The 25,095-nt window shown below is 44.8% G+C and overlaps 1 protein-coding gene across 1 annotated transcript; it reads left to right on the top strand.

Annotated features, from left to right (window-relative positions):
- The first annotated feature begins 5,978 nt into the window (after positions 1-5,978).
- On the top strand, positions 5,979-24,497 carry LOC145876038 (uncharacterized). Its single transcript, XM_082971810.1, has 4 exons — positions 5,979-6,154; positions 6,241-6,331; positions 9,438-9,657; positions 22,968-24,497. The coding sequence occupies exons 1-4, from the start codon at positions 5,979-5,981 to the stop codon at positions 24,374-24,376; spliced, it is 1,896 nt and encodes a 631-aa protein (XP_082827936.1). The 3' UTR covers positions 24,377-24,497.
- Positions 24,498-25,095: the final 598 nt, after the last annotated feature.

The following is a 25,095-nucleotide window of genomic DNA, read 5'->3' as shown; positions in this document are numbered from 1 at the left end:
TTCACTTCAGCAGTAATAAATTTATGAACTTCTTTGAGGAAAAGATCATGATCATTAGAAAGCAAATTACAGACTCCTCTTTAAATCTGGGTATTCCTCCAAAGCTCCATTGTCCTGAGTCTGCACAACTCTGCCAGGACCTAGGATCAAGGGAGATACTAAAGTGTTTTAGTACTATATCTCTTGACGCAATGATGAAAATAATCATGGCCTCCAAACCCTCAAGCTGCATACTGGACCCTATTCCAACTAAACTACTGAAAGAGCTGCTTCCTGTGCTTGGCCCTCCTATGTTGAACATAATAAACGGCTCTCTATCCACCGGATGTGTACCAAGCTCACTAAAAGTGGCAGTAATAAAGCCTCTCTTGAAAAAGCCGAATCTTGATCCAGAAATTATAAAAAACTATCGGCCTATATCGAATCTTCCATTCCTCTCCAAAATTTTAGAAAAAGCTGTTGCACAGCAACTGACTGCCTTCCTGAAGACAAACAATGTATACGAAACGCTTCAGTCTGGTTTTAGACCCCATCATAGCACTGAGACTGCACTTGTGAAGGTGGTAAATGACCTTTTAATGACGTCAGACCGAGGCTCTGCATCTGTCCTCGTGCTCCTAGATCTTAGTGCCGCTTTTGATACCATCGATCACCACATTCTTTTGGAGAGATTGGAAACCCAAATTGGTCTACATGGACAAGTTCTGGCCTGGTTTAGATCTTATCTGTCGGAAAGATATCAGTTTGTCTCTGTGAATGGTTTGTCCTCTGACAAATCAATTGTAAATTTCGGTGTTCCTCAAGGTTCCGTTTTAGGACCACTATTGTTTTCACTATATATTTTACCTCTTGGGGATGTCATTCGAAAACATAATGTTAAATTTCACTGCTATGCAGACGACACACAGCTGTACATTTCAATGAAACATGGTGAAGCCCCAAAATTGCCCTCGCTAGAAGCCTGTGTTTCAGACATAAAGAAGTGGATGGCTGCAAACTTTCTACTTTTAAACTCGGACAAAACAGAGATGCTTGTTCTAGGTCCCAAGAAACAAAGAGATCTTCTGTTGAATCTGACAATTAATCTGGATGGTTGTACAGTCGTCTCAAATAAAACTGTGAAGGACCTCGGCGTTACTCTGGACCCTGATCTCTCTTTTGAAGAACATATCAAGACTGTTTCAAGGACAGCTTTTTTCCATCTACGTAACATTGCAAAAATCAGAAATTTTCTGTCCAAAAATGACGCAGAAAAATTAATCCATGCTTTTGTTACTTCTAGGCTGGACTACTGCAATGCTCTACTTTCCGGCTACCCGGATAAAGCACTAAATAAACTTCAGTTAGTGCTAAATACGGCTGCTAGAATCCTGACTAGAACCAAAAAATTTGATCATATTACTCCAGTGTTAGCCTCCCTACACTGGCTTCCTGTTAAGGCAAGGGCTGATTTCAAGGTTTTACTGCTAACCTACAAAGCATTACATGGGCTTGCTCCTACCTATCTTTCCGATTTGGTCCTGCCGTACATACCTACACGTACGCTACGGTCACAAGACGCAGGCCTCCTAATTGTCCCTAGAATTTCTAAGCAAACGGCTGGAGGTAGGGCTTTCTCCTATAGAGCTCCATTTTTATGGAATGGTCTGCCTACCAATGTGAGAGACGCAGACTCAGTCTCAACCTTTAAGTCTTTACTGAAGACTTATCTCTTCAGTAGGTCCTATGATTAAGTATAGTCTGGCCCAGGAGTGTGAAGGTGAACGGAAAGGCTGGAGCAACGAACCGCCCTTGCTGTCTCTGCCTTGCCGGTTCCCCTCTTTCCACTGGGATTCTCTGCCTCTAACCCTTTTACAGAGGCTGAGTCACTGGCCTACTGGTGTTCTTCCATGCCGTCCATGGGAGGGGTGCATCACTTGAGTGGGTTGAGTCACTGACGTGGTCTTCCTGTCTGGGTTGGCGCCCCCCCCCCCCCCCCCCCTTGGGTTGTGCCATGGCGGAGATCGTTGTGGGCTATACTCGGCCTTGTCTTAGGACGGTAAGTTGGTGGTTGGAGACATCCCTCTAGTGGTGTGGGGGCTGTGCTTTGGCAAAGTGGGTGGGGTTATATCCTGCCTGTTTGGCCCTGTCCGGGGGTATCATCGGATGGGGCCACAGTGTCTTCTGATCCCTCCTGTCTCAGCCTCCAGTATTTATGCTGCAGTAGTTTATGTGTCGGGGGGCTAGGGTCAGTCTGTTACATCTGGAGTATTTCTCTTGTCTTATCCGGTGTCCTGTGTGTATTTAAATATGCTCTCTCTAATTCTCTCTTTCTCTCTTTCTGTCTTTCTCTCGGAGGACCTGAGCCCTAGGACCATGCCTCAGGACTACCTGGTATGATGACTCCTTGCTGTCCCCAGTCCACCTGGCCGTGCTGCTGCTCCAGTTTCAACTGTTCTGCCTGCGGCTATGGAACCCTGACCTGTTCACCGGACGTGCTTGTTGCACCCTCGACAACTACTATGATTATTATTATTTGACCATGCTGGTCATTTATGAACATTTTAACATTTTAACATTTTGACCATGTTCTGTTTTAATATCCACCCTGCACAGCCAGAAGAGGACTGGCCACCCCTCATAGCCTGGTTCCTCTCTAGGTTTCTTCCTAGGTTTTTGGCCTTTCTAGGGAGTTTTTCCTAGGGAGTTTTTCCTAGCCACCGTGCTTCTTTCACATGCTTTGCTTGCTGTTTGGGGTTTTAGGCTGGGTTTCTGTACAGCACTTTGAGAATATCAGCTGATGTACGAAGGGCTATATAAAAATAAATTTGATTTGATTTGATTTAGTTTGTCAAATGCAGTGAACCTGCTGAGAGATGAAGGAGGGGATGAGAGGCCAGAACATCAACTTCATCTTCATGGAGGACATTGATGCCAGATGCAGTGAACCTGCTGAGAGATGAAGGAAGGGATGAGAGGCCAGAACATCAACCTCATCTTCATGGAGGACATTGATGCCAGATGCAGTTGTAACGGCTGTCTTCTGTGGAAATGGACCAAGGCGCAGCAGGTATGTGAATACTCATCTTTAATTAAAATAAAGGAGTAGAGCATCCACTAAACAATTCAAACAATATATAAGACAGGAACAGTTTTGCAGGCACACAACACGCAGTGCAAAAACAACTACCCACAAAACCAAGTGACAAACATACTCCTACATATATGACTCCCAATCAGGAACAACGATCCCCAGCTGTTCCTGATCAGGAGTCACAAGACCAACACAGAACAATCACACACACAAGACTGCCACGTCCTGACCCCAAAACTACAACAACAGCTCCATCTGCTGGTCAGGACGTGACAGTACCCCCCCCTCAAGGTGCAGACCCCGGAATGCACCTAACAACGAAAAAACACCAACAAACAAAATCCCCAACAAAACCCATAAACAATAACCCCTAAACAATAAGGGAGGGAAGGGAGGGTGGCTGCCGTCAACGACGGCACTGTGCTACACCCTCCCTCCCCAACCCACCTATCCTGGAGGTGGCTCCGGTGCAGGACGTGGACCCTGCTCCACCCTCGGCGTCGCCCACTTCGGTGGAGCCGATAGCTGCGCCAGGCAGACGGACCCCTCGAGCCGGGCCGGAGGACAGGAGGGCCCCTCGGGCTGGGCCGGGGAGCAGGAGGGCCCCTCGGGCTGGGCCGGAGGGCATGCGGGCCACTCGGGCTGGGCCGGAAGGCATGCGGGCCACTCGGGCTGGGCCGGAAGGCATGCGGGCCACTCGGGCTGGGCCGGAAGGCATGCGGGCCACTCGGGCTGGGCCGGAAGGCATGCGGGCCACTCGGGCTGGGCCGGAAGGCATGCGGGCCACTCGGGCTGGGCCGGAAGGCAGGAGGACCACTCGGGCTGGACCGGAGGGCAGGAGGACCACTCGGGCTGGACCGAAGGGCAGGAGGACCCCTCGGGCTGATCCTGACAGGCCGGGCACCCTGGCAGATCAGGGCAGTCCGGCCACTCCGGCAGTTCAGGGCAGTCCGGCCACTCCGGCAGTTCAGGGCAGTCCGGCCACTCCGGCAGTTCAGGGCAGTCCGGCCACTCCGGCAGTTCAGGGCAGTCCGGCCACTCCGGCAGTTCAGGGCAGTCCGGCCACTCCGGCAGTTCAGGGCAGTCCGGCCACTCCGGCAGTTCAGGGCAGTCCGGCCACTCCGGCAGTTCAGGGCAGTCCGGCCACTCCGGCAGTTCAGGGCAGTCCGGCCACTCCGGCAGTTCAGGGCAGTCCGGCCACTCCGGCAGTTCAGCGCAGTCCGGCCACTCCGGCAGTTCAGCGCAGTCCGGCCACTCCGGCGACTGTTGACTGGCGGGCAGCTCTGACGACTGTTGACTGGCGGGCAGCTCCGACGACTGTTGACTGGCGGGCAGCTCCGACGACTGTTGACTGGCGGGCAGCTCCGACGACTGTTGACTGGCGGGCAGCTCCGACGACTGTTGACTGGCGGGCAACTCTGGTGACTGTTGACTGGCGGGCAGCTCTGATGACGACTGTTGACTGGCGGGCAGCTCTGATGACGACTGTTGACTCCTGATGCGTGGGGCAGGTATTGGACGTACCAGCCTGGAGACACGCAGCTCCATGCTAGTGTGTCTAGCGGGAAACACCGGACCGAAAGGGCGCACTGGCGGTCTTGAGTGCAGGGTTGGCATCACCCCTTCCGGCTCGATGCTCCCCTTGCCCTGGCACCTGCGGGGCGCTGGTACTGGGCGCACTGGGCTGTGCGTCCGTATAGGCGAGATGGTGCGCACCTCAGCGTAACATGGCGCCCTCCACCTCGTACGCACCTCCCTGTAGTCACGGGTAGCTGGCTTACGGCTCTTCCCTGGCCTGGCCAAGCTACCCGTGTGCCCCCCCCAAAAAAAATCTTGGGGCTGCCTCTCGGGTTTCCTAGCCAACCGTGTTCCAGCGTAACTTTCCCGATGGTTCCTCTGTCCAGCTGCCTCCACTCTCCTGAGTGCCTCCACCTGTTCCCATGGGAGGCGATCCCTTCCGGCCAGGATCTCTTCCCAGGTGTAGGCTCCCTTGCCGTCCAGGACGTCCTCCCATGTCCATTGTTCCCTTTTTCTCTCCTGTGGCTTCCTCCTCTTCTGCTGCTTGGTCCTTTGGTGGGTGGTTCTGTAACGGCTGTCTTCTGTAGAAATGGACCAAGGCGCAGCAGGTATGTGAATACTCATCTTTAATTAAAATAAAGGAGTAGAGCATCCACTAAACAATTCAAACAATATATAAGACAGGAACAGTTTTGCAGGCACACAACACACAACACGCAGTGCAAAAACAACTACCCACAAAACCAAGTGACAAACATACTCCTACATATATGACTCCCAATCAGGAACAACGATCCCCAGCTGTTCCTGATCAGGAGTCACAAGACCAACACAGAACAATCACACACACAAGACTGCCACGTCCTGACCCCAAAACTACAACAACAGCTCCATCTGCTGGTCAGGACGTGACAGCAGTGAACCTGCTGAGAGATGAAGGAGGGGATGAGAGGCCAGAACATCAACCTCATCTTCATGGAGGACATTGATGCCAGATGCAGTGAACCTGCTGAGAGATGAAGGAGGGGATGAGAGGCCAGAACATCAACCTCATCTTCATGGAGGACATTGATTCCAGATGCAGCTACATGTGCAAGTAATGAACCTTTTTTATTCAAGATCTCATTGACTTTAACATTTGAAAAGCAGTTTCTCCAACAATAGTTTTAACATGAACATTTTGTCCATAACTTTTTAGAGAAACTTTCCTGAATTGAATCATGGGACCAGATTGGTTGTTCCAGTTTTCCATGCTGATGGACATGACTTGCCATGTCAGGTACTTGAACAGGATCATTAATATTATCAGTAGGTATTAATTCATATTTTATAAGGTTTTAACCAAATAACCCTTTTACCATGGTATGACATGATTTTATATTTCTAGATGAAATTCAACACCCGATATGTGGAAGGTGCTGGACTGGCAGATGGGGAGCAGATGGAGAGGCTGTGGTCGTATCTGAGGCGCTTTGGGAAGGTCACCAAAGAAATGAGGCCGTCCCATCTTATTGACCTCCTGACTGATGCACTTCTCCACCATGGGAAAACGCCAGAGGCTACGTTAGTACACTTGGAATTGTTATTAATTTACTTGATGCTGGTTGACTCTAGTGATGTTCCTAACATTTCCTGTTGTTTTGATGTAGTGGACTCTCTGCCATAGAGGGTTTTCCCCAGCAACAGAAGTTGCAACAGAGGCAAAAAGGGAAATGGAAGAAATTGCACAGTCTCTTCCAGGTAAACCATTGTATCAATAATCTAAGCATAGAATTTCAGTATTGATTAGAAATGTTGTCACATCTGTCAGTGTTGTTATGTTTTAGGAACAACACTGGACACCATTAGGGATTGGGGCAGGAATGTCAGTGTTGTTATGTTGTAGGAACAACACTGGACACCATTAGGGATTGGGGCAGGAATGTCAGTGTTGTTATGTTGTGGGAACAACACTGGACACCGTTAGGGATTGGGGCAGGAATGTCAGTGTTGTTATGTTGTAGGAACAACACTGGACACCATTAGGGATTGGGGCAGGAATGTCAGTGTTGTTATGTTGTAGGAACAACACTGGACACCAGTAAGGATTGGGGCAGGAATGTCAGTGTTGTTATGTTGTAGGAACAACACTGGACACCATTAGGGATTGGGGCAGGAATGTCAGTGTTGTTATGTTGTAGGAACAACACTGGACACCATTAGGGATTGGGGCAGGAATGTCAGTGTTGTTATGTTGTAGGAACAACACTGGACACCATTAGGGATTGGGGCAGGAATGTCAGTGTTGTTATGTTGTAGGAACAACACTGGACACCATTAGGGATTGGGGCAGGAATGTCAGTGTTGTTATGTTGTGGGAACAACACTGGACACCGTTAGGGATTGGGGCAGGAATGTCAGTGTTGTTATGTTGTAGGAACAACACTGGACACCATTAGGGATTGGGGCAGGAATGTCAGTGTTGTTATGTTGTAGGAACAACACTGGACACCAGTAAGGATTGGGGCAGGAATGTCAGTGTTGTTATGTTGTAGGAACAACACTGGACACCATTAGGGATTGGGGCAGGAATGTCAGTGTTGTTATGTTGTAGGAACAACACTGGACACCATTAGGGATTGGGGCAGGAATGTCAGTGTTGTTATGTTGTAGGAACAACACTGGACACCATTAGGGATTGGGGCAGGAATGTCAGTGTCACCCTTGAGAGGCAAAAACCTGCTCTGTGCTGGGAGGAGCAATATGTTGCAATGCTCCAGCAACATACAATTGCAATGTATGTAATTAATTTCAAATGACTAAACAAAGTTGTTATTTTTCGACATGCATTATTGTATGCCCTCTGTAATCCATTTTTTATTTTCAGGGTACAGCAGGAAAGTAACAGATTGATGGTCCCCCACCAGCAGTCTCTTCCAGACTGCACTCCACAGACTGCAGAGTAACAGATTGATGGTCCCCCACCAGCAGTCTCTTCCAGACTGCACTCCACAGACTGCAGAGTAACAGATTGATGGTCCCCCACCAGCAGTCTCTTCCAGACTGCACTCCACAGACTGCAGAGTAACAGATTGATGGTCCCCCACCAGCAGTCTCTTCCAGAATGCACTCCACAGACTGCAGAGGAACAGATTGATGGTCCCCCACCAGCAGTCTCTTCCAGACTGCACTCCACAGACTGCAGAGTAACAGATTGATGGTCCCCCACCAGCAGTCTCTTCCAGACTGCACTCCACAGACTGCAGAGGAACAGATTGATGGTCCCCCACCAGCAGTCTCTTCCAGACTGCACTCCACAGACTGCAGAGGAACAGATTGATGGTCCCCCACCAGCAGTCTCTTCCAGACTGCACTCCACAGACTGCAGAGTAACAGATTGATGGTCCCCCACCAGCAGTCTCTTCCAGACTGCACTCCACAGACTGCAGAGGAACAGATTGATGGTCTCCCACCAGCAGTCTCTTCCAGACTGCACTCCACAGACTGCAGAGGAACAGATTGAGGACCAATCTGGAGGGAACCTTCAGTCTGCTGCTAGAACGGAGGTTCCTCTGTGGCCTGAAAATATGCAGGTTATAGATATATATTCAACAATAGGAACAAGTCAACTCATATCAGTTCTATGATAATTCTGGGTGGTCAAACACAATAATAATGTTTATTTGTATCTGTTTCTGAACTTGGTTTCTGTTGCTAATGATCTATTGTTGGATGGTAATCAGAGTAATTTTATAGCAGCTTTAGGTCATTTTTTATTTATTTTTTGTTTAGATTGGATTACCTTTAACATATTTTCTGTCTGTATTATCTGTTATCAATAGATGGTCAAGGTATTGATTATGTCACACTCTGACCTAGGAGAGCTGTGTTTTCTCTGTTTAGCTAGGCCAGGGTGTGATAGGTGGGTGGGCAATCTATGTTTTATTTTCTATGTTTTGGCCGGGTATGGTTTCCAATCAGAGGCAGGTGTCTTTCGTTGTCTCTGATTGGAAGCCATACTTAGGCAGCCTGTTTTTCCTTTGTCCTTGTGGGAAGTTATTTTCTGTTTAGTTCGTGAAACCTGACAGAACTGTTTTGCTGTCGTTTTGTTTGATTGTCAGAGTGTTCTGAGTAAAATAAATACAAGATGAACATCTTCCACGCTGCACCTTGGTCTACTCCTTTCCACAGCTGTGACAGATTATCTGTTATCAATCGATGGTCAAGGTATTGATTATCTGTTATCAATAGATGGTCAAGGTATTGATTATCTGTTGTCAATAGATGGTCAAGGTATTGATTATCTGTTATTAATTGATGGTCAAGGTATTGATTATCTGTTATAAATAGATGGTCAAGGTATTGATTATCTGTTATCAATAGATGGTCAAGGTATTGATTATCTGTTATCAATAGATGGTCAAGGTATTGATTATCTGTTATCAATAGATGGTCAAGGTATTGATTATCTGTTATAAATAGATGGTCAAGGTATTGATTATCTGTTATCAATAGATGGTCAAGGTATTGATTATCTGTTATCAATAGATGGTCAATGTATTGATTATCTGTTATCAATAGATGGTCAAGGTATTGATTATCTGTTATCAATAGATGGTCAAGGTATTGATTATCTGTTATCAATAGATGGTCAAGGTATTGATTATCTGTTATCAATAGATGGTCAAGGTATTGATTATCTGTTATCAATAGATGGTCAAGGTATTGATTATCTGTTATCAATAAATGGTCAAGGTATTGATTATCTGTTATCAATAGATGGTCAAGGTATTGATTATCTGTTATCAATAGATGGTCAAGGTATTGATTATCTGTTGTCAATAGATGGTCAAGGTATTGCCAACAGCCTGTCCAAAAGGCCACGGTCGGTAGTAGCATAAAAACACATGTGAAGGACTACAACCTGAGGAGACGAGGTTTGTCCTCACAGCTCCTACAGGCCCTGGTGTATGAGGATGCAGTGCAGGTGGACAGCACTGATTGGTCCTGGAGACCAGGAGGAGCAGAGGATGATGGGGAGGTGCACCTCAAGCTAAGGCTCTTGGTGCTCTTTGTGAAGAGAAGCGGTAGATTGAGGATGATGTCTTCACTGCCAAGATGTTCTACTCACATGAGCAGGAACTGATCGTGGAGGCCTTACAACATTACACAGAGCAGGAACTGATCGTGGAGGCCTTACAACATTACACAGAGCAGGAACTGATCGTGGAGGCCTTACAACATTACACAGAGCAGGAACTGATCGTGGAGGCCTTACAACATTACACAGAGCAGGAACTGATCGTGGAGGCCTTACAACATTACACAGAGCAGGAACTGATCGTGGAGGCCTTACAACATTACACAGAGCAGGAACTGATCGTGGAGGCCTTACAACATTACACAGAGCAGGAACTGATCGTGGAGGCCTTACAACATTACACAGAGCAGGAACTGATCGTGGAGGCCTTACAACATTACACAGAGCAGGAACTGATCGTGGAGGCCTTACAACATTACACAGAGCAGGAACTGATCGTGGAGGCCTTACAACATTACACAGAGCAGGAACTGATCGTGGAGGCCTTACAACATTACACAGAGCAGGAACTGATCGTGGAGGCCTTACAACATTACACAGAGCAGGAACTGATCGTGGAGGACTTACAACATTACACAGAGCAGGAACTGATCGTGGAGGCCTTACAACATTACACAGAGCAGGAACTGATCGTGGAGGCCTTACAACATTACACAGAGCAGGAACTGATCGTGGAGGCCTTACAACATTACACAGAGCAGGAACTGATCGTGGAGGCCTTACAACATTACACAGAGCAGGAACTGATTGTGGAGGCCTTACAACATTACACAGAGCAGGAACTGATCGTGGAGGCCTTACAACATTACACAGAGCAGGAACTGATCGTGGAGGCCTTACAACATTACACAGAGCAGGAACTGATCGTGGAGGCCTTACAACATTACACAGAGCAGGAACTGATCGTGGAGGCCTTACAACATTACAATAAGACTAATAGGAACTAATACTAACATTATTGAGGGCAGAAACTATGAAGAGGAGGAGGATGACTATTATGATGTCGACGATGACGATGACAACGATGGTGATATTGATGGAGGAACAGATGAATGAGGCTGAGGGTGTTGACTACAACAACGATGGTGATATTGATGGAGGAATAGATGAATGAGGCTGAGGGTGATGACTACAACAACGATGGTGATATTGATGGAGGAATAGATGAATGAGGCTGAGGGTGATGACTACAACAACGATGGTGATATTGATGGAGGAACAGATGAATGAGGCTGATGGTGATGACTACAACAACGATGGTGATATTGATGGAGGAACAGATTAATGAGGCTGAGGGTGATGACTACAACAACGATGGTGATATTGATGGAGGAATAGATGAATGAGGCTGATGGTGTGTTGTTTTTAACATGTCCATTGCTTTTTAATTGATGTCATTGTATTCCTCCCCTTTGTTTATAATGGTATGTTTTTTTGCTCTTTTGGGGTTGAAAGAAGCACATTTCTGTTTAATTGTTAGATGTGATACAGGCCAGTGTTGCATGTCATTTACTATTGATGTCATGGTGAGGAGAACCTGACTTGAGCCTGATATTCCCCAAGAGTCTAATGGAATAGACAGGTTTGCTTCCTCTAAAGTATTGTCTTTTTATTGACCTGTTAGTTGTGGAGTTTGTAAATATATTTTATTTAACCTTTATTTAAATAGGCAAGTCAATTTAGATTATTTTGCAAATATTGTCATGTGAATATCTAGATCACCATCATCAATGTAGATTATTGTGTAAATATTGTCATGTGAATATCTAGATCACCATTGTCATCTTTAAATAAATTAATAACTTCTGCAGCTGATACTGCCTGGCACCCGCAAAATTTAACCGTCCAATAATGGAATTAGTAACTAAGGATTGTAGCTTTAAGGTTTCAGAATGTAGCCTACAGAGAAACACATTCAGAGATCAAGCCTTGTCATTTCAGATAAATTCACTTTGCAGGAGAGGGGAGACTGGAGGCCATGGTGGGGTCAAAGTAGCACATTTAATAAATAATTATTCTAAACAAAAACATTGTTTCTATTGAACATGCCATACTAATAAAGGCATTTTAATCAATTATATGAAGAGTGCCTTGGTCCTCCTTTCTTTTTGATGACCAACTCACCCCTTTTACCAAAGAGCACCTTCTGTCTACCAACATTTACTATTGTGTACCTTAGTAGCGCTTCCCTTCCTCCTCTTTCTACTAAACCACAAAGGGGTTAGAACTACAATTCCGGCGCCATTTCCGGTTGCCGTCGCTGGACGCGATGCAACGTGAAACAGGGAGTTGTAGTTCTTCACAGAAAGCCCAGGTGTATTCAAACCATTCCAGTTTTACATTTACATTTTAGTCATTTAGCAGACGCTCTTATCCAGAGCGACTTACAGTAGTGAATGCATACATTTCATACATTTTTATTTTCCCGTACTGGGAAAAAAATGACACACAGTTCCTCAGCACTGGAACATTTTGGAATCACAGTCATGAAACCCCCCTTAAACATATGACACAATGTTCTCACTACAACTGAGGACTCTTACAGTGGTGGACTTTATTTTAATAAATAGGTCTCAAATCAAATCAAAGTTTATTTGTCACGTGCGCCGAATGCAACAGACCTTAGAGTGAAATGCTTACTTACAGGCTCTAACCAATAGTGCGAAAAAAAGGTATGTGTGTGTGTGTGTGTGTGTGTGTGTGTGTGTGTGTGTGTGTGTGTGTGTGTGTGTGTGGGGGGGGGGGGGGTAAGTAAAGAAATAAAACAACAGTAAAAATACATTTGAAAATAAGAGTAGCAAGGCTATATAAAGACATCGGTTAGTCAGGCTTAAGAGTTTTGAACTACAAATATGGCGTCTTTTTGTAGTTTTCTTCCTAACTCTAACCCTAGCTCAGTTGATCTGCTTTATCAATGGTGCAACATTCAACCCCTCCGAAATGCCTTAATTCATCTGATGCATCCCTCACGCAGATCCACTGACGTCCGAATCACTATTTCAATTTGTCTACAGACTCAATAGTATTTGCATTTCAAATTGCAATATTCTCATTCATTTTGATAATTCTTTCTCATTAAGGGACATTCACTAAGAGGATTTGTTCAGACCAATGGGCTGCTCTAACATTTTAACACTGAGCCATGTGACTATACAGTAGCCTACATCTATAGTCTACTGTAAAATCATATGCTGCTTTAGGCTAAATACTATAGTTTTCTGTGTGTTTCAAAAGGACAAATGGAAAGAGGTCCTACTGAATTCTAAATTGTGGTGTAGAGTATCTACAATGTTACCTCCCTAAATAATGGTGGTGTAGTGACTCTACAATGTGACCTCCCTAAATAATGCAAAAGTTACATTTTACCTTCATTCATGAGGAGAGAATGCAGGAGACAGTCAACTAATAAAGCAGGCAGAGGACCATTTTGTGGTGCTGAAATGTAAAGCTGCAACTGCAGCGCAATCAATAGGAGGTGAACAGCACCTGGTGCTGAAAATATAGCAGCACAATCAATAGGAGGTGAAAAGCACCTGGTGCTGAAAATATAGCAGCACAATCAATAGGAGGTGAACAGCACCTGGTGCTGAAAATATAGCAGCACAATCAATAGGAGGTGAACAGCACCTGGTGCTGAAAATATAGCAGCACAATCAATAGGAGGTGAACAGCACCTGGTGCTGATAATATAGCAGCACAATCAATAGGAGGTGAACAGCGCCTGGTGCTGATAATATAGCAGCACAATCAATAGGAGGTGAACAGCGCCTGGTGCTGAAAATATAGCAGCACAATCAATAGGAGGTGAACAGCACCTGGTGCTGAAAATATAGCAGCACAATCAATAGGAGGTGAACAGCACCTGGTGCTGAAAATATAGCAGCACAATCAATAGGAGGTGAACAGCACCTGGTGCTGAAAATATAGCAGCACAATCAATAGGAGGTGAACAGCACCTGGTGCTGAAAATATAGCAGCACAATCAATAAGAGGTGAACAGCACCTGGTGCTGAAAATATAGCAGCACAATCAATAGGAGGTGAACAGCACCTGGTGCTGAAAATATAGCAGCACAATCAATAGGAGGTGAGCAGCACCTGGTGTAGTTGTGATGCAAGTGTTGCACAGCAACAGATGGAGAAAACCTACACCAGTCGAGTAATTAATTTCAACAATAATCTTCGTTTTAATTTGACTTTAAAAACAACAAGAGAGCTTAATTGGAGTCTATTTCTTCAGAGTGAAGGCCCATATAAATAACTTAACTGGCTGAGCTAGGCTGTGTGGGGGCGAAGGCACATATAAATAACTTAACTGTCTGAGCTAGGCTGTGTGGGGGTGAAGGCCCATATAAATAACTTAACTGTCTGAGCTAGGCTGTGTGGGGGCGAAGGCCCATATAAATAACTTAACTGTCTGAGCTAGGCTGTGTGGGGGCGAAGGCCCATATAAATAACTTAACTGTCTGAGCTAGGCTGTGTGGGGGCGAAGGCCCATATAAATAACTTAACTGTCTGAGCTAGGCTGTGTGGGGGCGAAGGCCCATATAAATAACTTAACTGTCTGAGCTAGGCTGTGTGGGGGCGAAGGCCCATATAAATAACTTAACTGTCTGAGCTAGGCTGTGTGGGGGCGAAGGCCCATATAAATAACTTAACTGTCTGAGCTAGGCTGTGTGGGGGCGAAGGCCCATATAAATAACTTAACTGTCTGAGCTAGGCTGTGTGGGGGCGAAGGCACATATAAATAACTTAACTGGCTGAGCTAGGCTGTGTGGGGGCGAAGGCCCATATAAATAACTTAACTGTCTGAGCTAGGCTGTGTGGGGGCGAAGGCCCATATAAATAACTTAACTGTCTGAGCTAGGCTGTGTGGGGGCGAAGGCCCATATAAATAACTTAACTGTCTGAGCTAGGCTGTGTGGGGGCGAAGGCACATATAAATAACTTAACTGGCTGAGCTAGGCTGTGTGGGGGCGAAGGCCCATATAAATAACTTAACTGGCTGAGCTAGGCTGTGTGGCTTAACAGCATCTTTCACAAGACAACAACATGGCCTAATAAAAGAGGGATTTGTATTTATTTATTAGGCCGACTTTCAACTGCAACATGGCCAAAAAGGCAGCATCCTACATAAAACAATCATTTAAAGAAAAACAGGTGATGTCTGTGTCTGAGTGTCTGTAGCCCTGTATCAGGAGTGACCAGAGTAACCTGAGTGTCTGTAGCCCTGTATCAGGAGTGACCAGAGTAACCTGAGTGTCTGTAGCCCTGTATCAGGAGTGACCAGAGTAACCTGAGTGTCTGTAGCCCTGTACCAGAGTGACCAGAGTAACCTGAGTGTCTGTAGCCCTGTATCAGGAGTGACCAGAGTAACCTGAGTGTCTGTAGCCCTGTACCAGAGTGACCAGAGTAACCTGAGTGTCTGTAGCCCTGTATCAGAGTGACCATAGTAACCTGAGTGTCTGTAGCCCTGTATCAGGAGTGACCATAGTAACCTGAGTGTCTGTAGCCCTGTATCAGAGTGACCAGAGTAACCTGAGTGTCTGTAGCCCTGTATCAGGAGTGACCAGAGTAACCTGAGTGTCTGTAGCCCTGTACCAGAGTGACCAGAGTAACCTGAGTGTCTGTAGCCCTGTATCAGAGTAACCTGAGTGTCTGTAGCCCTGTATCAGGAGTGACCAGAGTAACCTGAGTGTCTGTAGCCCTGTATCAGAGTGACCAGAGTAACCTGAGTGTCTGTAGCCCTGTATCAGGAGTGACCAGAGTAACCTGAGTGTCTGTAGCCCTGTACCAGAGTGACCATAGTAACCTGAGTGTCTGTAGCCCTGTACCAGAGTGACCATAGTAACCTGAGTGTCTGTAGCCCTGTATCAGGAGTGACCAGAGTAACCTGAGTGTCTGTAGCCCTGTACCAGAGTGACCAGAGTAACCTGAGTGTCTGTAGCCCTGTATCAGAGTGACCAGAGTAACCTGAGTGTCTGTAGCCCTGTACCAGGAGTCTGGGATAACCTGAGTGTCTGTAGCCCTGTATCAGGAGTCTGGGATAACCTGAGTGTCTGTAGCCCTGTATCAGGAGTCTGGGATAACCTGAGTGTCTGTAGCCCTGTACCAGAGTGACCATAGTAACCTGAGTGTCTGTAGCCCTGTATCAGAGTGACCATAGTAACCTGAGTGTCTGTAGCCCTGTATCAGAGTGACCTGAGTAACCTGAGTGTCTGTAGCCCTGTATCAGGAGTCTGGGGATAACCTGAGTGTCTGTAGCCCTGTATCAGGAGTCTGGGATAACCTGAGTGTCTGTAGCCCTGTATCAGGAGTCTGGGATAACCTGAGTGTCTGTAGCCCTGTATCATAGTGACCATAGTAACCTGAGTGTCTGTAGCCCTGTATCAGGAGTCTGGGGATAACCTGAGTGTCTGTAGCCCTGTATCAGAGTGACCAGAGTAACCTGAGTGTCTGTAGCCCTGTATCAGAGTGACCATAGTAACCTGAGTGTCTGTAGCCCTGTATCATAGTGACCATAGTAACCTGAGTGTCTGTAGCCCTGTATCAGGAGTCTGGGATAACCTGAGTGTCTGTAGCCCTGTATCAGGAGTCTGGGATAACCTGAGTGTCTGTAGCCCTGTATCAGGAGTCTGGGATAACCTGAGTGTCTGTAGCCCTGTATCAGAGTGACCATAGTAACCTGAGTGTCTGTAGCCCTGTATCAGGAGTCTGGGGATAACCTGAGTGTCTGTAGCCCTGTATCAGAGTGACCAGAGTAACCTGAGTGTCTGTAGCCCTGTACCAGAGTGACCAGAGTAACCTGAGTGTCTGTAGCCCTGTATCAGGAGTCTGGGGTAACCTGAGTGTCTGTAGCCCTGTACCAGGAGTCTGGGGATAACCTGAGTGTCTGTAGCCCTGTATCAGGAGTCTGGGGATAACCTGAGTGTCTGTAGCCCTGTATCAGGAGTCTGGGGATAACCTGAGTGTCTGTAGCCCTGTATCAGGAGTCTGGGGATAACCTGAGTGTCTGTAGCCCTGTACCAGGAGTCTGGGATAACCTGAGTGTCTGTAGCCCTGTATCAGGAGTCTGGGGATAACCTGAGTGTCTGTAGCCCTGTATCAGAGTGACCAGAGTAACCTGAGTGTCTGTAGCCCTGTATCAGAGTGACCATAGTAACCTGAGTGTCTGTAGCCCTGTATCATAGTGACCATAGTAACCTGAGTGTCTGTAGCCCTGTATCAGGAGTCTGGGATAACCTGAGTGTCTGTAGCCCTGTATCAGGAGTCTGGGATAACCTGAGTGTCTGTAGCCCTGTATCAGGAGTCTGGGATAACCTGAGTGTCTGTAGCCCTGTATCAGAGTGACCATAGTAACCTGAGTGTCTGTAGCCCTGTATCAGGAGTCTGGGAATAACCTGAGTGTCTGTAGCCCTGTATCAGAGTGACCAGAGTAACCTGAGTGTCTGTAGCCCTGTACCAGAGTGACCAGAGTAACCTGAGTGTCTGTAGCCCTGTATCAGGAGTCTGGGGTAACCTGAGTGTCTGTAGCCCTGTACCAGGAGTCTGGGGATAACCTGAGTGTCTGTAGCCCTGTATCAGGAGTCTGGGATAACCTGAGTGTCTGTAGCCCTGTGTCAGGAGTCTGGGGATAACCTGAGTGTCTGTAGCCCTGTATCAGGAGTCTGGGATAACCTGAGTGTCTGTAGCCCTGTATCAGGAGTCTGGGATAACCTGAGTGTCTGTAGCCCTGTATCAGGAGTCTGGGGATAACCTGCTCCTGTAACGATAAAACAAACAGAAAATACTGTCAGCATGAAACCTAAAATAGCCATTGATAAGCACTAATAATCACAATAATAATAATAGCAATAATAACAATTATAATAATAATAATAATAATTACAATAATGTTAGTAGCCTATATGACTATTTATTAAATACTAAGTTATTTACTTAACCTCTATGGGCAAGGCGGGATGAATTCGTCCCACCTACGTAACAGCCACCTGAATTCAGTGGCGGGATTTTTGAATCGTTTGAAATACTATTACTTCAATTTCTCAAACATATGACTATTTTACAGCTATTTAAAGATAAGACTCTCGTTAATCTAACCACACTGTCCGATTTCAAAAAGGCTTTAAAACGAAAGCAAAACATTAGATTATGTCAGCAGAGTACCCAGCCAGAAATAATCAGACACCCATTTTTCAAGCTAGCATATAATGTCACATAAACCCAAACCACAGCTAAATGCAGCACTAACCTTTGATGATCTTCATCAGATGACACCCCTAGGACATTATGTTATACAATACATGCATGTTTTGTTCAATCAAGTTCATATTTATATCAAAAACCAGCTTTTTACATTAGCATGTGACGTTCAGAACTAGCATACCCCCCGCAAACTTCCGGTGAATTTACTAAAATTACTCACGATAAACGTTTACAAAAAACATAACAATTATTTTAAGAATTATAGATACAGAACTCCTCTATGCACTCGCTATGTCTGATTTTAAAATAGCTTTTCGGTGAAAGCAAATTTTGCAATATTCTCAGTAGATAGCCCAGCCATCACGGCTAGCTATTTAGACACCCACCAAGTTTAGCACTCACCAAAGTCAGATTTACTATAAGAAAAATGTTATTACCTTTGCTGTTCTTCGTCAGAATGCACTCCCAGGACTTCTACTTCAATAACAAATGTTGGTTTGGTCCCAAATAATCCATAGTTATATCCAAACAGCGGCGTTTTGTTCGTGCATTCAAGACACTATCCGAATGGTAAAGAAGGGTGACGAGCACGACGCATTTCGTGACAAAACAATTCTAAATATTCCATTACCGTACTTCGAAGCATGTCAACCGCTGTTTAAAATCAATTTTTATGCCATTTTTCTCGTAAAAAAACGATAATATTCCAACCGGCAAATCGTTTTTTAGTACAAAGAGAGAGAAAGTAAGAACATGGGATCCCCTCGTGCACGAGCCTCAGTCTGATGGCCCTCTGATCGACCACCATCCAAACGCGCTAAAGTTTTTCAGCCAGCGGCTGGAATTACATCATTCAGCTTTTTCCCGGGTTCTGAGAGCCTATGGGAGCCGTAGGAAGTGTCACGTTACAGCAAATATCCTACATTTTCTTTAAACAGAGCCAAGAAGCCCAAGGAATGGTCAGAGAGGGTACTTCCTGTTTGGAATCTTCTCAGGTTTTTGCCTGCCATCTGAGTTCTGTTATACTCACAGACACCATTCAAACAGTTTTAGAAACTGTAGGGTGTTTTCTATCCAAAGCCAATAATTATATGCATATTATAGTTTCTGGGCAGTAGTAATAACCAGATTAAATCGGGTACGTTTTTTATCCGGCCGTGTAAATACTGCCCCCTAGCCCTAACAGGTTAACACAGTGTCCAAAGAGGGGCCAGAAGTATACAGAATGGTGTCATCTGCGTAGAGGTGGATCAGAGACTCACCAGCAGCAAGAGCGACATCATTGATGTATACAGAGAAGAGAGTCGGCCTGAGAATTGAACCCTGTGGCACCCCCATAGACTGCCAGAGGCCCGGACAACAGGCCCTCCGATTTGACACACTGAACTCTATCAGAGAAGTAGTAGGTAAACCAGGCGAGGCAATCATTTGAGAAACCAAGGCTGTCGAGTTTGCCAATAAGAATGTGGTGATTGACAGAGTCGAAAGCCTTGGCCAGGTCGATGAATACGGCTGCACAGTAATGTCTCTTATCGATGGCGGTTATGATGTCGTTGATGTAGTTAGTATGCCAAAAGTTCCCGGATGTCGTACTAAATTCGCCAAAATATGACGTATACACGCAGTACTTTAGGGCCCATAATGCAATTCTTCAGGAAATGGACGTAGCTTCACATCATTTTCAGATTTGAAGAAAATGGCGGAAAATATGCAGCCGAAGTCCAACGAGAGCCGATACAAATTCATTGCTTTAACTAATTATGACAAATGTTCAGAACATGTTAAGCAATGTAATAAAGACATTTCTTTTCAAGTAAGTTACCTTACACGATATTTTGGCTGACAATTTGCTTGCATGTTATTACAGCAGTATGTACCGGCATGTTAAAACCTCTCTGGGGTAGGTGGGACGCTACCGTCACACCTCGCCAACAGCCATTGAAATAGCAGGGCGCCAAATTCAAAACAACAAAAATCTCATAATTCAAATTTCTCACACATACAAGTATTATACACCATTGTAAAGGTACACTTCTCATTAATCCAACCACAGTGTCCGATTTCAAAAACACTTTACGGCGAAAGATTATGTTAGGACACCACCTAGACAAGAAAAACCACACAGCCATTTTCCAAGCAAGGAGAGGCGTCACAAAAACCAGAAATATAGCTAAAATTAATCACTAACCTTTGATGATCTTCATCAGATGGCACTCATAGGACTTCATGTTACACAATATATGTATGTTTTGCTCGATAAAGTTCATATTTATATCCAAAAACCCCATTTTACATTGGCATGTAATGTTCAGAAATGTTTTGCCTCCAAAACCCCCGATGAATGAGCACATCAATTTACAGAAATACTCATCATAAACGTTGATAAAATATACAACTGTTATGCATAGAATTAAAGATATACTTCTCCTTAATGCAACCGCTGTGTCAGATTTCAAAAAAGCTTTACGGCGAAAGCACACTTTGCAATAATCTGAGTACAGCGCTCAGTCACCAAAACAAGCCATACAGATACCCGCCATGTTGTGGAGTCAACAGAAGTCAGAAATACCATTATAAATATTCACTTACCTTTGATGATTTTCATCGGAATGCACTCCCAGGAATCCCAGTTCCACAATACATGTACGTTTTGTTCGATAAAGTTCATGTTTATGTCCAAATACCTCCATTTTGTTCGCGTGTTAGGTTCACTATTCCAAATGCAGAAGGCGCGCGCACTAAAGTCCAGACGAAAAGTCAAAAAAGTTCTATTACAGTTTGTAGAAACACGTCAAACGATGTGTAGAATCAATCTTTAGGATGTTTTTATCATAAATCTTCAAAAATATTCCAACCGGATAATTCCTTTGTCTTCATAAAGGAAAGAGAACTGAGCTCGTGCTCATGGCTGCGCGCGTAACTAAAATAATGGCTGACGGCCAGACACCTGACTCAATCAGCTCTTATTCTCTCCCCATTCACAGTAGAAGCCTGAAACAACATTCTAAAGACTGTTGACATCTAGTGGAAGCCTTAGGAAGTGCAATATGACCCCATAGACACTGTATATTGGATGTATATTGTGTGTTAGATAGGCAATCACTTGAAAAACTACAAACCTCAGATTTCCACACTTCCTGGTTGGATTTTTCTAAGGTTTGCCTGCCATATGAGTTCTGTTATACTCACAGACATTATTCAAACCGTTTTAGACACTTCAGTGTTTTCTATCCAAATCTACTAATTATATGCATATTCTAGCTTTTGGGCCTGAGTAGCAGGCAGTTTACTCTGGGCACGCTTTTCATCCGGACGTGAAAATACTGCCCCCTACCCCGATGAAGTTAAGCATTTCCAATCCAAAATGAAATCTAGAATCAGCTTCATATTTCGCAACAAAGCCTCCTTCACTCACGCTGCCAAACATACCCTCGTTAAACTGACTTTCCTGCCGATCCTTGACTTCGGCGATGTCATTTTCAAAATAGCCTCCAACACTCTACTCAGCAAACTGGAGGCAGTCTATCACAGTGCCATCCGTTTTGTCACCAAATCCCCATATACCACCCACCACTGCGACCTGTATGCTCTCGTTGGCTGGCCCTCGCTACATATTCGTTGCCAAACCCACTGGCTCCAGGTCATCTATAGGTCTTTGCTAGGCCGCCTTCACTCAGCTCACAGGTCACCATAGCAACACCCACCCATAGCACGCACTCAAAGAGGTATATCTCACTGGTCATCCCCAAAGCCAACACCTACTTTGGACACATTTCTTTCTAGTTCTCTGCTGCCAATGACTTGAACGAATTGCAAAAATCGCTGAAGTTGGAGACATATATCTTCCTCACTAACTTTAAGCATCAGCTATCTGAGCAGCTTACCGATCGCTGCAGCTGTACACAGTCCATCTGTAAATAGTCCATCCAACTGCCTACCTCATCCCCATGTTTTTATTTACTTTTTTGCTCTTTTGCACACCAGTATTTCTACTTGCACATCATCATCTGCACATCTATCACTCCAGTGTTCATTTGTTAAATTGTAATTACTTCGCTACTATGGCCTATTTATTGCCTTACCTCCGTACTCCATTTGCACACACTGTATATAGATATTTGCACACTCTGTATATAGATTTTTCTATTGTGTTATTGACTGTACGTTTGTTTATTCCATGTGTAACTCTGTGTTGTTTGTGTCGCACTGCTTTGCTTTATCTTGGCCAGGTCGCAGTTGTAAATGAGAACTTGTTCTCAACTGGCCTACCTGCTTAAATAAAGGTGAAAAACAAAATGTAATTAAAAATACATTTAAAAAATCATAACTTTATTGACAACACCCAAATGGATACGGTCATTAACTCGGTTCTTAATTCTGTAGCAAACATTATATTAAGCAGGACATTCAAGCGAGCTTTACAATTATAATCCAAAGTAGCGTGAAATGCACTCATAAGCAACCTGGAAATGGAAGTTACTTCCCTGAGTTTTTCCCCGTTCACATTCAGAATACATTGTGAAAAACTAAAATCTTTGCTCACCATTTTTGCTCCAGGCAGATATACTACATCCATAACTATCGGTTTCCTCATTAGCAGATATACTACATCCATAACTAGTGGTTTCCTCATTAGCAGATACACTACATCCATAACTATCGGTTTCCTCATTAGCAGGGAGGAGTTTCTACAACCAAATTGCATGTGCATCGCCCTCGTGCCGCAATTTTAGCAAACACAGAAAGGGGCCTATATTGGAGACCAAAAGTCGTCTGGCACACTGCTTAGAGTTTCAACAACATGAATAACTTATTTCTAGCCTACCATCTTAGATGTTACTACTAATGTGAAAACAAGACAAAATATGACTGTTCTTGCTCATTTTAAGACAATTGTTAAATCATTTTAACATTCATTACAGACGTCAATTGTTGTATAACATCATGGCTACGCTGTTGGCATCACCTTTTACAGTGGATTTCTGCTGTTGTGGGCCTTTAAATCATCTGTCTGACTTTGTTGTTCACACAGGAGAGATACTTCACTATCGTGGATCCTCTGGGGAGCCTCAACAACCTCATGATGCTGAAGAGGCAGAGAAGAGTCTCTCCAGATCAGAACACCTCAATAAACACCTGCAGAGATCCACAGGGAAGAGAACTCACTGCTGCTCTGACTGTGGGAAGAGATTCACCTCATCAGGCATTAAAATTCATCAGAGAATCCACACAGGAGAGACATCTTATAGCTGTGGTCAATGTGGGAAGAGTTTTGTTCAATCTGGCCAGCTGACATTACACCAGAGAACACACACAGGAGAGAAATCTTATATCTGTGATCAATGTGGGAAGAGTTTTAGTAAGTCTGGCTCTCTGACTTTACACCAGAGAACACACACAGGAGAGAAACCATATAGCTGTGGTCAATGTGGGAAGAGTTTTGCTGCACCTAGCACTCTCACTCGACACCAGAGAACGCACACAGGAGAGAAACCTTATAGCTGTGATCAGTGTGGGAAGCGTTTTGGTCGATCTGGAGATCTGACAGTGCACCAGAGAACACACACAGGAGAGAAACCTTATAGCTGTGATCAATGTGGGAAGAGTTTTAGTAAGTCTGGCTCTCTGACTTTACACCAGAGAACCCACACAGGAGAGAAACCTTATAGCTGTGGTCAATGTGGGAAGAGGTTTACTCAGTCAACCAGCCTGATATCACACCAGAGAACACACACAGGAGAGAAACCTTATAGCTGTGATCAATGTGGGAAGGGTTTTAGTATGTCTGGCTCTCTGACTTTACACCAGAGAACACACACAGGAGAGAAACCTTATAGCTGTGGTCAATGTGGGAAGAGTTTTGCTGCATCTAGCACGCTGACTCTACACCAGAGAATACACACAGGAGAGAAACCTTATAGCTGTGATCAGTGTGGGAAGAGTTATGGTCGATCTGGAGAGCTGACAGTGCACCAGAGAATACACACAGGAGAGAAACCTTATAGCTGTGATCAATGTGGGAAGAGTTTTAGTAAGTCTGGCTCTCTGACTTTACACCAGAGAACACACACAGGAGAGAAACCTTTTAGCTGTGATCAGTGTGGGAAGAGTTATGGTCGATCTGGAGAGCTGACAGTGCACCAGAGAATACACACAGGAGAGAAACCTTATAGCTGTGATCAATGTGGGAAGAGTTTTAGTAAGTCTGGCTCTCTGACTTTACACCAGAGAACACACACAGGAGAGAAACCTTTTAGCTGTGATCAGTGTGGGAAGAGTTTTGGTCGATCTGGAGAGCTGACAGTGCACCAGAGAATACACACAGGAGAGAAACCTTTTAGCTGTAATCATTGTGGGAAGAGTTATGGTCGATCTGGAGAGCTGACAGTGCACCAGAGAATACACACAGGAGAGAAACCTTTTAGCTGTAATCATTGTGGGAAGAGTTTTGGTCGATCTGGAGAGCTGACAGTACACAAGAGAACACACACAGCCTTATAGCTGTGACCAGAGATAATCTGATAAAAGACCTCTGATCAAATATCAGAAAATACATGAAGGAGTTGTTAAATGATATCAATATATTTTAATGATGTCACAATGTAGAACCCTAAACGTTTGTCCCCTGTTCTATTGATTTCAACGTGATATGGATATTAGCCTCAGGGGGAAAATCCAGGCTCTGAAATGGAAGAGTTACTATTTATGTGATTTAACAAAAAGTGACTAACAAAAAAAGAGCTGTGTTACATTTACAGCATTGGTGACCCACTTGAATCAAAATGTAGCCAGCTGTTTTCTACCAGTTGTCCTCTAACCAGGGATGTACACATTATTCCCAGATTCCGTGTGGTTTTTGAGCTGTTAGTTTTAACAGGACGTGCAACCTCATCTCCCTCCTCTCGCACAATTGATTTCAACATGATATCGATGAGTGATGACAAATAAGTGTTGTGTTCCTTTGTTTAGTGACCCCTACATTTAAATGCATCACTCCAAAAATGTAGCTGACTGTCTTCTGCAGGTTGTCCTCTAACCAGTGAGGTAAAATATATCTCCATTTCCATGTGTTTTGTTGTGTTAGTTTCAGGAGCAGGTTCAACCTGATTTCCCCCCAAATGGATATAAGATTTGTGTTTTGTGTTTAGGCAGTGCGTTGCCATGGATCAGAATTTATTTTGACTGCACGTTTTTCCGTATTGGAGATGAGTTTTGTTTGG

The sequence above is a fragment of the Salmo salar genome, unplaced genomic scaffold, assembly GCF_965601325.2.
Source record: "Salmo salar unplaced genomic scaffold, fSalSal1 ptg000432l, whole genome shotgun sequence".
Taxonomy (NCBI): Eukaryota; Metazoa; Chordata; class Actinopteri; order Salmoniformes; family Salmonidae; genus Salmo; species Salmo salar.
The sequence above is the reverse complement of the archived record's forward strand: the minus strand, read 5'-3'. Positions and strand labels throughout refer to the sequence as shown.

Coding starts and splice junctions, on each gene's coding strand:
- LOC145876038 (XM_082971810.1), top strand. CDS start 5,979: ATGAAATTCAACACCCGATATGTGGAAGGTGCTGGACTGGCAGATGGG. Junction 6,155..6,240: donor GGGAAAACGCCAGAGGCTAC/GTTAGTACACTT, acceptor GTTTTGATGTAG/TGGACTCTCTGCCATAGAGG. Junction 6,332..9,437: donor AATTGCACAGTCTCTTCCAG/GTAAACCATTGT, acceptor TATTGCCAACAG/CCTGTCCAAAAGGCCACGGT.